Source organism: Takifugu flavidus, chromosome 3 (assembly GCF_003711565.1).
Source record: "Takifugu flavidus isolate HTHZ2018 chromosome 3, ASM371156v2, whole genome shotgun sequence".
NCBI classification, from domain to species: domain Eukaryota; kingdom Metazoa; phylum Chordata; class Actinopteri; order Tetraodontiformes; family Tetraodontidae; genus Takifugu; species Takifugu flavidus.
In genome coordinates, this window is record NC_079522.1 from 13,498,883 (window position 1) to 13,511,287 (window position 12,405).

Consider the following 12,405-nt stretch of genomic DNA (forward strand, 5'->3'; position numbering starts at 1 on the left):
ATTCATTTTTCTCAGTTTCTATTTCTAGTTGGTTGAAATTCCAGATAACAGTGTATATAAAAAAAACCTAACCAAAAAACCTTCTTACCTTTGAAGTGAAAATTGCAGAAAGCACGAGATGGTGACGCTCCCATAAAATAGCATCAAAGCATGGATGAGGAATGGGAAATGCAGTGGATTGCTTTGGAATTAAATAGCTTCATTGTGTTTGGATTTACACCTGAACGCTCATTCATATCAAATGGTTTTGTGCACAGTAATGATTGAGCAGTCATCTGCCCAGCTTGAGAGAGGTGTCTTTTGGCTGATTTGAATCCAACTGTGTGCTCCTATATTTTGCCTTTGTTATTTTTTTAGCATCACGGATTAAACCCAAAGAAACTTTTGTAAGTTTAAAGAACTTCACTTTGGTTTTTTTCAGGAGTAACACCTTAAACCACCTATGTAATACACATCACTATACAAACAATCAGAATATCTTCCTTTATTTGTCCTCAGATCAGCCACTAAACCCCCTTTGTGGTGTATTAAATGTGGAGCTTTAAGGGTTTTAAGAGGCCCTGAGTGAATCCCACATCAAATAATCCTTTTTTTAAACTTCTAAAACCTCTTTAAGGTTTATTTTTCTCACCATCTCACTCTTTCTGAATACACACCTGCCATGTTGGTGTGTATTTGCTGCAGAAATGTGCCAGATCTCCTTTTTTCTCCAACCAGTTGAATTCTGTTTGAGGATTGATGTGTCCCCCTGTGTTCCATAGCCAATCCTTATCTACCCAACTATCAACCCCTCTCAACCCCCCCCCCCCCCCCCCCCCCCTTTCCTGCATCCCCACATCCCCCCTCCTGTCCCAGCTGCTCAAGTTGATTTTTCATATGTTAGATATGATTCATGAAGTAATCACAGCTAAATGACGTCCATCCCCTGCAGGTCGCACACTCTGCTTTCCACCCAGCTGATGCTAATGTCTGTCATTTATCCAGGATGGGGACTGCTTCAAATTAAGCTCAAGTGAGCAAATTCTGGAAACCCAAACTTATTAAACTTTACAAGAGCCTCAATATAGATCAAAGGGACGGTGTTGAGAATGAATATTTGATTCAGTCATTAATATATAAATAAAATATGCACCTCCTTCCACTGTGGAAAACCCACTTAGAGTACAAACTTCTTGCTTGTTAGCTCATAATGTGCAGCAGTTTTTAATGTGCAGAATTAATAACTTGCAAATAAATAATATAGAACAAACATTTACAGCTCTTTTGTTTGTGTTCAGTTATGTCAGATTCGCAGCTGTTGAATTCTTTTTTGTTTATTGCAGTTTTGTAATAGCTGGAAGACTCCATTTAGGTCAACCGTTTGCAGTTTGCCCCTCACAAGCATAAAGCATCTCCTTCAGAGCCAATGTCTTTCAGCTCCTTGCCATCAAAACACAAAACCTTTGTATCAGTCCAATCCTGTGTACATACACAAGCTTATTTATGTTTTGGAAGATCTCCATTCATCCAGAAAAAAACACTATAAAACAAAATCTCAGTGCCTGAGAGGCTTTTGCAATATTCATCAATAGCATCAAGCCCACAGTAACAGTGTGAGCTGTCTGGCATGAAAAGAGCTTTTTCCTTAGCCCAAAAAAACCCCACCCCACCTTCAAAACACAGCATGGTGAAGACAGCAAACACACCACGGCCTTTTTCAAGGCTGAAAGAACAAGCGAAAGCCAATTCCTCATTATGTCCTCTGCTCTTCAGATGGAAGAAAGTCTTGAAATGACATTGACCTTTTCTGTTATTGTTTTCCAGTTGTGCTCCAAGCCTGCAGCTTGGTCCTCTACCCCATCAAGTTCATCGAGAGCATCAACCTGAGAATCTACCACGAGTTCAACTGGGGCTACGGCCTGGCCTGGGGTGGGACCATCTTTTCCTTCGGCGGAGGGATCCTCTACTGTCTCAACCCCACAAATTATGAGGAGTTTTACTCACTATGATTTAAGCCCATGATCCAACAGCAACACATCTGCAGAGGGACTGAATGAAACCAGGTTCAGGGGTCTTTTAATTTAAAGGCTCAATTGCTGAAAACTGTCGGGGAGGGGGGATGGGGGTCTAATTATTTAATGCTTAGGACTTAAGGACACAACTGTGACAACTTTGCAGCAACCGAGTTCATAAATTTACATTCAGCCTGCATTTTTTATGTTAATCTAACTGCAAGCACTTTTCTCATTTTGTTAGTATAAACATCTCCTGGACCGACGCAGTCGTGGAACAGGTCATGCTTACTGCAAGGTTATGCAAGGCACGTGTACCCTCAACTGCTCCCGGCTCTCATGCTCACCATTGCCATCATATCTGTTAGCTGCGTAGCTTTTTCCTCCTCCCTGCTGGAGCTCTTAAACATTCACACAGATGTAGAAGAGGATCAGAAACCACAACAGCGCATAACTTTCTGCAAGATAAAGAAGACCGAGGTGCTGGGTCAAACAAAGATGCCCGCTCAACATTCTGTTACCAGGGCAACCCATAGGGTGCGCGCATCTAGCTGTCAAGATTGATTAGTCGTGGTTGACGGTGTAAGACTGGATTGCACTCCTCACCTCCTCTTGTCCAGAGGCTGTCCACCGTGCACACACCAGTCTGCTGCAGTCTCGCAATACACATGTTTTTACGCTAGTCGGCATTTTCTTGGGTAGTGTAGTCACAGAAGAAAAAAGAAACATCCGGAGAACTATACTATCTGCCAATTGGAAATGGTACACAGGGTCACAGCTAAAGTCTCATCTTCATCACAAGTGGAATCATTTCTACACTTGAACCTTTGTACAATAAATATGATGATCGGAAACAAAAGGGCCAAGCATAGATCCAAGAGGCACCCCATAGTTCCTAGTTGCTGACTTAGGATCAACCAATCTAAACAATATGACATTGTGTGGAGAAGTTGTCCACACTGTTGAAATGCTGTCAAAATTCCTCTTTTTTTTTACTTTAAATACAACAGATATTTTTGATAGCAGAGGCATTATCAGTGGATTATCTTGCTTGCTGTGTTTGCTTTATTGCTGCACGTGCATATGTGGAGAAACAGCTATTATAATCATATAGTGACTCTAAATTTAGTCTGAGCAGCAGAGCAGGTGATAGAGTTATTTTTGCCTGCTTTGTGCAGAACCCTCTTCATGTTCTTGCTCAGTTGAAATGTAAATTGAGTTCCCCCGTGTGCTGAAACACTGGCTAACCCTGCTGCCTCCATCCTTCCTTCAAAACGCTCCAATTTCAAGAGTGCACATGGAGCCCAATGTAGAATAAGAATCCTCCAACATCTTGCAGATGCACGTGGCATCTTTTCTGTGCACTCTATTGTCACATACTTACAGAGCAACTGTGCCCCCCCCACACACAAAAAAAGAAATCCTGCTGCCTCCCTATCATTCAGAGTAAATGAAGATCAGTGCATTTGAAAGAAGAACCAAGCATTTAACAGAAGCCCATTGTTTCCGCAGGCACCTCAAGTCTGTCAGACAATCTTGTTTTCTCTGTTACTAAGGAAGATGTTTTCAAGAGTCCTGCCTGTGTTTAAAAAATCAGACTACATGAAATTAAGGCATAATCTTAGAGGGGATTATAGGAACACTGTGTGTATAATGGGATTAATACTCCTCTTTAAACTCATCAGTACCCAGTACATGCAGTAATATTTGTACTGTAATCTGCTTGCAGTAACGTGAGCATCACTGGTGCATGATTGTGGCCAGGGGTGAGGAAAATCCTCTCCATCCCACTGCGCAAGCCTACTCGGGCTGAACTGAACCTCATATTGTAAATTCACTGTGTATATTTCTTGTATTTATTTGTTGGATGGTTCCACTGATCGAGATATTTCAAGTAGGCTGGCCTAAAATGAAGCCGTGTGGACGGTACGTCACCATTTGTCCCAGTTTTTTCACTCGGTGAAACCAGTTCTTCGCTAGTTATAGCAGCTCCTGGGGTCAGCAGACACAAGCCTCAGTATTCTCACCTGAAAGATGTCAGGGCTCCGCTACCTTTGGGCTTCCACTTCATCAGTGTCAAGGTCACCAGACTTCATGTCAGGCTGTGGACGAATGGCCTCAGTCACTGTGTGGTTACCCGAGGTGTAGTAGAGCTCATCGTTGCTAGTGTAGTATCTGACATCGCCGCTACTGTGTACGACCACAACATAGTGAGGTTGTTTTTGCTGCCTAGAAATGTCTGTGGTTTGGTGATAGAAGACCTTTAGGCACCGATACTGTAACAGGCCTGGGTTCAAACATATAGGAATGCTTCTGAAATATCTGTGTTTTTAATGGAAAGAATAGCACTTTCACGTTTCGATTGTGATTTCGGAATCATTATCCCACCAGCTTTAGTCAGACGCCTCCCGATTCTAAATGACAATGCAAATTTCAAGAATGACCTACATGCTTGGATTTTTAATGAAGCACTTGTGAGTAAATACGATTGTTTATTGAGGAGACCACACAAGTCTGCATCCATTAATTGGATTTGTGGGATGTGTGTTTAACCCACTCTGGTTCCTTGTATGTTTCCTCCCAGGTCTGGCTGGTAGTGATTAACAGTCATTTGATTATTAATTTGCACAGGAAAAGTAGAGAATCAGCGCTGTTTGATACTCCATCTCCTATAGAGTGAGGAGAAAACACTGTTTAATGATGTGAGTAGGGATTTAGGATGCTGTGTGTGTTTGAGAGAGAGAGAGTGTGTGTGTGACAGGCAGAGAAAGTGTGTGTGTGTGTGTTGTGTGGGCTGGCATGCGTTAGATGCCGTTGTAGAGTTGTCAGTAATCAGCATTTATCTCTTTGTAGAGTGGCACATTAAAGCACCGAGCAGAACTATTCTGTCAGATTTTGTCATCTTTCTGGACTTGTTTTCCAGGTTGCCTTCAATTTTTTTTCTTTTTCAATTTTAGTGTCATCTAGAAGGAGAGTTTAAGAAAACAACAGTAAATATGCTGCAAAATCACAGCTTCTCTGCTTATCTTAATGTGAACATTGGAGATTATCACTGGTTTCTGACCAGCTGGGGAACTTCTGCCAGTTTGGAGCAGCACTCCAATCTGAGAGGTCTCTTTCTACCAGTCAGTCTGAGCACACGAGAAAAACCTTGACTGCTGCTACCCCAAAGTCCCTCTTTTTTCTGTAATGTCATGCAGGGTCATAATGGATTGCCCATGTCACCAGATAATGAGATTTTTAAACAGTTGTGTTTTACCATTGGCTGACTTCTACTGCGATCAAATTTGCTGCAGAAATTAAAGGCAGTACTTTCCCTCATTGCTCATTCATGAGGAAAAAGAGCAGATACAGCACAATTACTGAGCAGAGAGCTTGTTTCATAGCACAGCTGATAAATTAGGAAGTCTGCCACCAAAAAAACCCAAAAAATAAATAATAATAGCAATAAAAAAAAACCTCCAGTTGAGCTCTCAATGGGTTCAGAAGACCCACAGAGTGTCAGTGTGGATTATCTCTCATCCAGCACATCTAATGTCTGCCATGTTCAGTGTCCACGCCATTAACCCTGACAGAGGCCCGATCGGGACGGGGTGATCTCACACGTGTATTACATCATTTCATCCCTTTGTGCTGTCTTTTTTTTTTCTTTAAGAGGAGTCAAACACAATTTCTTTCTTGATCACTCATCCCTGTGGGGGACATCTTTCCCAGGCTCACTGGTTTCCAGCAGAGACGCGCGCTGCAACACACTGCATCTTTGTGCTGGTGCTGCCCTCTCCTGGACACACTGGGCACTGACTGCTTACAGTGAAAGTAAGGTTTTCAAAAAGATTGCTGTGAAAATGTAAACCACAAATCACGAATAGAATTGTTTTCTAAGCATTTAAATATAGCCTTGTTAAATGTACTTTGAAACACCGATTAATTCCTCCTGAAATGTGATTTAACCAGATGAATTCATCTCTGATGTACCCAGCTGTCCCCCATAGGCCGATCAGATAACGCTAATGAAATGATTTTCTAGTAAATTAGAAATTGTTGCCTTCTTCAAACCACTTTTTTCCAATTGTTTCTTTACATCCGTTTAGCCAATTCAAAAACTAAATGTGACAGTGTGCTGGCTGTTATCCTGAACACTGGCCAGAGGTAAGCAAAGGAGATATTTAAGTATTGTTTATATGAATCTGTAGCCAACTTTCCAGGAGGAACGAAGGTATGCAACTCCAGGTTGGTCAAAAGGAAAATGTCTTTGATGGTCAGTCACACTCCACGTGAAGGTACATCTCTTCCACAGATCTTCCACAGACGCTCTGGACAGACTGGACTCTGGACTGATGCAAAAGCTGGAGTCTTTTTATTCACAGCTGGAAAAATGAGCAAACATGGAGGCAACTTAGCCAGGAAAAGTCTCAGGCCATAAAGAAGAGCTGAGAGCTGTCAAGGCCTCCCGGAGAGAAACAAACTGCCGTGTTTTACAAGGCTCAGGTCACCGTGGCTAAAACAGGACACAAACACAGACGCAAACGAAGATGAGCTCAGCCCTGCACCTCTTAATCCTGTTGTTGAACTCTATTATTGTGCAGAAATAACTTCAAAAAATATATATCTGCGAACACATTTTGGATCCAGAACATTCATTAATATAATTTATTTGAAAATATAAGTAAATTTGGTAATGTACAGCAACACACAATAAAAAAAGACTAAATAAAATATTGATCTTACTAAATGAAACATGAATTAAACTTAAAACTACTAAAACCAGACAGCAGCCGGGTTCCTCGGTTCTCTTCTCTGTGAGCATATCTGGCAGGCTGCAGCTCGGGGCTGCGCCTGGATCATCACAACATCAGCTCTAATAATAGTAGCTCTCAGGCTCAGAGATGCTCGTAGCATGCCGCGCGTAATGGAAGCATTACAGTAAATCAAGACCTACTTGTGAGAAGCCGAACGGGTATATCAGTTTATCAGCAGATCTAATAATGGTAAGTGTGTAACAGCGATGCAATGTGAGCAGACGGGAGCTGCAAAGAGTTGAGCCTGATGCACTGGTGACACGTTCACTTGACTCGGACGGATTTGAACTTATTTTCTCAGTTTAGATGCAGCCCTGAATATTTAGGCGCCTCGATTTTCTGTTTTACTTGCATCTAAACCGACACAGTCTGTATAGGTTTTAAACTCTGTGGTTATGCCCTTTTCTTTTTTTTACTGTGTGTTCAGTTCATCCATTTTTGTGCGACCCAAATCCATCAAAATGAGCAGTAACCTACTAAACTCGTTTGTGCCCGGGGGGCGGGACTCGGGAACGAGATTGCCCGTGACCTGTCACGTGGGCACCCCCCGTTAGAGGTCAAGGTTCACTCACCTTGATGCCAGGTCAACGACATCATAAACCCTGTGCCGACATAAAGTAATGCGTCCGCTGGGGGTCCCCCTTTACGCATGGCGTCTGCCTGCGGAGACCGGGGGTCCTCGTCGTGTCACCTCCTCATATCCTGCTATTTAGAGGGAAGAATGCTCTGCCACCCACCGCTACACCCCACCGCCCCCCTCACGCACACCTGCTCGGCTCCGTCCGTCCCTAAATGACAGACTGGCTGGTCCTCCTTCTGCGCCTCCTTCGCCGGAGCTCCTGACTGCTCCACTGCGCCCGTTCTGCCTTGGACCACCAGCCCAGAGTATCCACTTTGGGTCTCTTTACCCCTCATTTTGGTGGATTTCATCTGTGTGAAAGTTAAGAATTCCCTCCCGCCACCACCTCCTCGTAACGTGTTAGAAGTGACTGATTCGATGGCGGAGGCTGTGCGCCCCGAGGACTACTGCGACGAACCGGTGGAAGACGAGTTTGGAGAGATCATTAAGTGTCGATCTGGTAGGAGACACACACGTGTTTGTGTGCGTGTGCGTGTGCGTGTATGTGTTTGTGTGCGTGCGTGCGTGCGTGTGTGTTCGCGCCAGAGATGTGAGCTGACAGCTGAAAGTTTCTTCAGAAATCACTTGCACAGTTGTTTCACCAATAATCCGATAATCCTCTCAGAGTTGCGCAAACACCACTTAATGTGATCAATATAAGCAATAAAGTTAGACCTGACTGTGAGTGACATCATAGCGTGAATAAGACAGGCTCCGCCCAGGAAGTTTTGGGGGTTTACCTCACAACTCTCGTTGGTATTATGTGACCTTTGTTTTTAATGCGTGTGACTGGGTTGTAACTTCATTTCCCATAATTCAACAGTGGGTTCCTCTAATGACAGGTAAAGCTGAGTTACTGTGAGCGTGTAAGCATCGTTGGGAACTTTGTGGCATTGATGTGGTGTGGGTATTCTGGGTCACACTTGGAAAGTGACAGTGCGTGACATACACCAAAGTGGTGGTTCTGGTTAAAGTCAGCAACATTGTGTTTCTAAAAATATGTGTTGCCATGATTGTTGTTTGTGTGACCGTGGCACAAAAGCCCCACCCACTTATTGTAAATGCTCAATATAACAGAGCAACACAGGCTTGTTTGATTAGGCTGTCTTTCTGTCTGTCCACCCGTCTGTCTGTCCTGCGGTACCTGAAAAAAAGGTTCAGTTATTCAATAAAGACCCATCTCTGCCCCCCCCCCCAACACACACACTCTCTCTCCTGACTCTATGTCTCTCACTCACTCCCCTGTGGGTCGTCTCATGCTGGAAATAGTGGTCAGCTGCTCTGATGGACGCGGCTGGTGTATGGTGTCAGATAGCCTAATGTGGGACGTTTCCATGCCCCCCCCCCCCCACTTCCTTTCAATAACGTCACGCCCGCTCTGTTTCCAGTTTAGCTTTGGGCTCAGAAACATCCACCTGCGCTTCTTCACTGTCTGACTGTCACTGTAGTTTAACTTTCAATGCTTTATTCAAACATCCTCGTCCTGCCAGTTGGAACCACCCAAGTTCTTCTTTCCATTTTAACTCATCTAGCTGTTTGTCTGTCCGTCCGCCCGCCTGCCTGCCTGCTGTGTCTGCCTGTCCGTCCGCCCGCCTGCTTGCCTGTCTGCCTGTCTGTCTGCCTGCCTGTCTGCCTGTCTGTCTGTAGCTAAATCAGGCCCACTGTCTCTGTGTTATACTGTCACCCTCCTCATATTCAACAGACCACACACTCAGTCCAAAATCAAACTAGCTACTAAATTACTACACACACACACACACACACACACACACACACACACACACACATACACACACACACACACACACATACATACATACATACATACATACAGTCTGACTCTGAGTTATGTCATTGATTTGTGATTTTGTGGGGGTTTTGTCCACGGCTACTGGTGTGAGTTCTTTTTTCAACCCCAGATTAGAGTATTTTGGTGTATTTGCCTTGTGTTTGGAATCGGATCAGTCACAGACTGATGTGTATTTTGGATGTGGCGCTTGTCGCCCGATCAGCTGGGCCATGTTTCAGGCATGCAGAGACAGCCGTCGAACTCAAGCTGCTGATTGTTGGATGTGTGACTCCAGTGTTTGATGCCAGTTGAGTAGGAGAATTTACTTTTCTTTATGTGTGTGTTAGCTTGTTGTGCTCAGCGATAAAAGTAGTTCTGCACAAACCTTAATGAAGCATTATTGAAATAGAAAATATTAATAGAAAAATGGAGTGTTTTGTTCTGGTTGTCCACTGCAGCGGCACCAATGACCTGTTTGTCACTGTGTGGATACAGTGAACGGAGTGTGTTTTTGGTTTTGTATAATTCGTTAAACTAGACTGAAATGTATTAGAATTTGTCAAAATTGGCAATCTTCCACCAGGCGGGTGAGACAGATGTGTCTTTCTGTGTGCTCTCCTCGTTATTATGCCAGGATTTGTGTCTTTGTTGCTTATTCATTCTATTGGCCATAAATGCCTCGGAGGCCTCCGACAGACTATAGAACTCAATTCCTTTCTCAATTTTGGATTCTCTTCACTTCAACATGCCTGCTTTTGATTTTTTTGACCTTCAGTTTTTTTGACCAACTGCTATGGCCACCCTTAAAAATGAGAAATTAAATTAAAACATTTTTCTCCCTCGTCTCCACATTCTTTCTTAATTTTCAGTTTGTCACCCAAGTTTATCATCCACTGCAGCTTTCAGCATTCATCGGTTCTTTCTCCAGGATTTCTTATCCAGTTATGTTCTTCACACTTTCGTTCGACAGAGTCAATTAATCTCTACTCTCTGCTGCTCACAGTAAGGAAAGTAGGAAGTCTTAAAGTCCACTTATAGTAAAATGTGGTATTTCGGTTTCTTAAACGCCGACGCCAGGTTCGTAGTACTGTTTATGGGCAGCAGGTGGCAGCAGAGGCATCCGCTGCGCTGGTTCTGCCGCCAGAGACGCTGTGAACTGCTGGCAATGAAGATGAATGACTGGGAACAGACCCGTCTGTTCCTGGGAGATTTGCATCTGGTTCACCATGAGAGGGGAAAGAGGGCAACATGGCTGATCGAAAGAGATGTAAAAAAATAAAATAAAACAACCCTGAAAACAAGATAAATGCAGAGGACGAAGTCAGCTGTGAGTGGCTAGAATGATATGAGGAAAATCCCTGGAACTCAGGATGGAGTCGAAGGTTCAGTGTCTGATCTGAACAATATTTCTGCATCACTGGAAGAGGCAGAGCAAAATGAGGCTTGTGGGTGTTGTAGCGACTCCTGGCTCAGTCTCGCACACCTTTCTGCGTTAGTAAGTGTCGTGTCAGGGAGCGAGACGGTGGCTCGCGACAGGGGGATGGATCAGTCAGCCTGGCAGAAATTACTGTCAAGCAACAGGATTCCGTTGTGACGGGCGGACAATTGCAAATGTGGCAAGAGGACAAAATGTCTGAACTGTCCTCGCTGTTTGCTGTCAAATCTGAGGTTGGGTTATTAGATTCAGATTATTATTAACTCATCATCAGAGTGGATGGGACTGAAGGGACACGAACATGCACTGCTAATTTTCCTCAAATTACACAATTATCCTGTAATGCAGCCTTTGGAACCTTAATAATCAGGACTTGTGAGCAAAAAACCCCAGCATGAAGCCAGATAAACCTCACCTTGGTGGGTGAAGGATCCTTTCAGGTCAAGCCTTCGACTTTATATCAGTCTTAACCTCCCTCCCCCGCGTTTCACGTCAGTTCTCCATTGTGGTGGCCCCATTAATCGGCTTAAACCCCTTTAAAGTCCAAATGGACCGCGTCAGTGCTCAGACAGGGCATTTAAGCCTGTTGAAAGTGTGTGATATCATTCAAAGTGCTGCGCGGTCTCCTCCTCCTGTCACTGCATCCACCTCTGCACAAGTGGCAGAAATTGGAGGTGAAGTTTAGTGATGCAAACCAAATAGACAGGAAAAGAGTGACCCACAGGACGTCCGAATGAGGTCAGAAGCATTTTTGAATCGTTCAAACTGTGCACAGGGTGCAACTGGGAAGGTGAGTGAGCTAAAAGATACAAAATCGAGGGTGAGAAGAGGAACAGGATTCATCTGAGAGAGGGATATCACCCTCGCGCATCATGATGTATCTTCTTCCTGCAATGGCATCCTTTACCGCAGCCTCGAACCCTGCAACATTTCCGTGCCCACTCACTTAGGCTGCCTCGGCACCTCTGAGAGTATTTTCGCAGTTTGTCTTCATGGGCACAAATCAATTCTGCTTTGGAAATAGTTTGTTAAATCCTGGCATCGGAAAAATGTGTTTTTCTGAAAGCGAATCCTCACTGGGCCGTGCTCTTCCTCACCATCTCTGCTGTGTAAAAAACATAGCTGCAGCTAATGAGCATTTCATTGTCAGCTTCTCCACGAGCTGCCAAGCAGCTCTTCACATCTCTGCTCTTGTTTTCTGTCCGAAAACACAAAGCAAACCATCAGCGGGATGTCGTCAAGTTCAGCTGGGATGAGAATAACGATCAGACTGGCTTTCATTGGTCGTGATAAACCTATTAGGAGTAATTATTGTCTTGTGATCTGGCATGGATTTGGATTCTGGTTCCAGATATTAAAGACCAGGATGTATTTAACCATGAAATGAGCAGATTTCAATCAGTCCTGATCTGGATCCTGACTGGAGTTGTGTTGCTTACATTGTGTGCTGTTTTTATGCCAGATGTGCTGGATTTCAGTGGGGAGGAGGAAAAATGGGATGTTTCATCACATTTAATAATAAATGATACAATTGATCTCCAATTTGTCCAACTGTAAGCTGCTAACTGAGCAAGAGGCTACGTACTGTATATTTATTAAGAGTTTCAATGTTCACTCTGGGTTTGGAACAATCATATTACCATACATTTTTCCTTCTTTTCTCTTCTCTGCACTTTGTCTTGTTTTTTTATTCATTTCTCAGTTGTATTTTGTTGCCTTGTTCTGGTATTTGTCCTCAGTGTCATATCTGACACACAAAGGGGAACAGAAAT

General features: G+C 43.7%; 2 protein-coding genes and 1 long non-coding RNA gene across 19 annotated transcripts in view; 2 read left to right on the plus strand and 1 right to left on the minus strand.

Moving 5' to 3' along the window:
* Positions 1 to 4,874, plus strand: part of LOC130522100 (transmembrane protein 47-like) — a 13,409-nt gene extending 8,535 nt beyond the window's left edge. Inside the window, exon 3 of the mRNA XM_057026126.1 lies at positions 1,804 to 4,874. Coding sequence (XP_056882106.1) covers positions 1,804 to 1,988 — 185 coding nt within the window. The 3' untranslated portion in view covers positions 1,989 to 4,874. The remainder of the gene's footprint in view (positions 1 to 1,803) is intronic.
* A 1,455-nt stretch (positions 4,875 to 6,329) lies between these two features.
* On the minus strand, positions 6,330 to 7,498 carry LOC130522102 (uncharacterized). Its single transcript, XR_008949545.1, has 2 exons — positions 7,363 to 7,498; positions 6,330 to 6,489 (listed from the first exon to the last, which is right to left on the minus strand). It is a non-coding gene; the product is annotated as an uncharacterized LOC130522102 (long non-coding RNA).
* dmd (dystrophin) overlaps positions 7,459 to 12,405 on the plus strand; it is a 167,528-nt gene continuing 162,581 nt past the window's right edge. For 6 of the 17 annotated variants that reach the window (XM_057026107.1, XM_057026109.1, XM_057026112.1 and 3 more), the window contains exon 1: positions 7,463 to 7,869. In XM_057026107.1, the coding sequence (XP_056882087.1) occupies positions 7,788 to 7,869 (82 nt within the window). In that variant the 5' untranslated portion in view covers positions 7,463 to 7,787. Of the gene's footprint in view, positions 7,870 to 12,405 lie in introns of all 17 variants that reach the window. The other 11 variants (XM_057026117.1, XM_057026111.1, XM_057026116.1 and 8 more) reach the window with 6 other exon arrangements.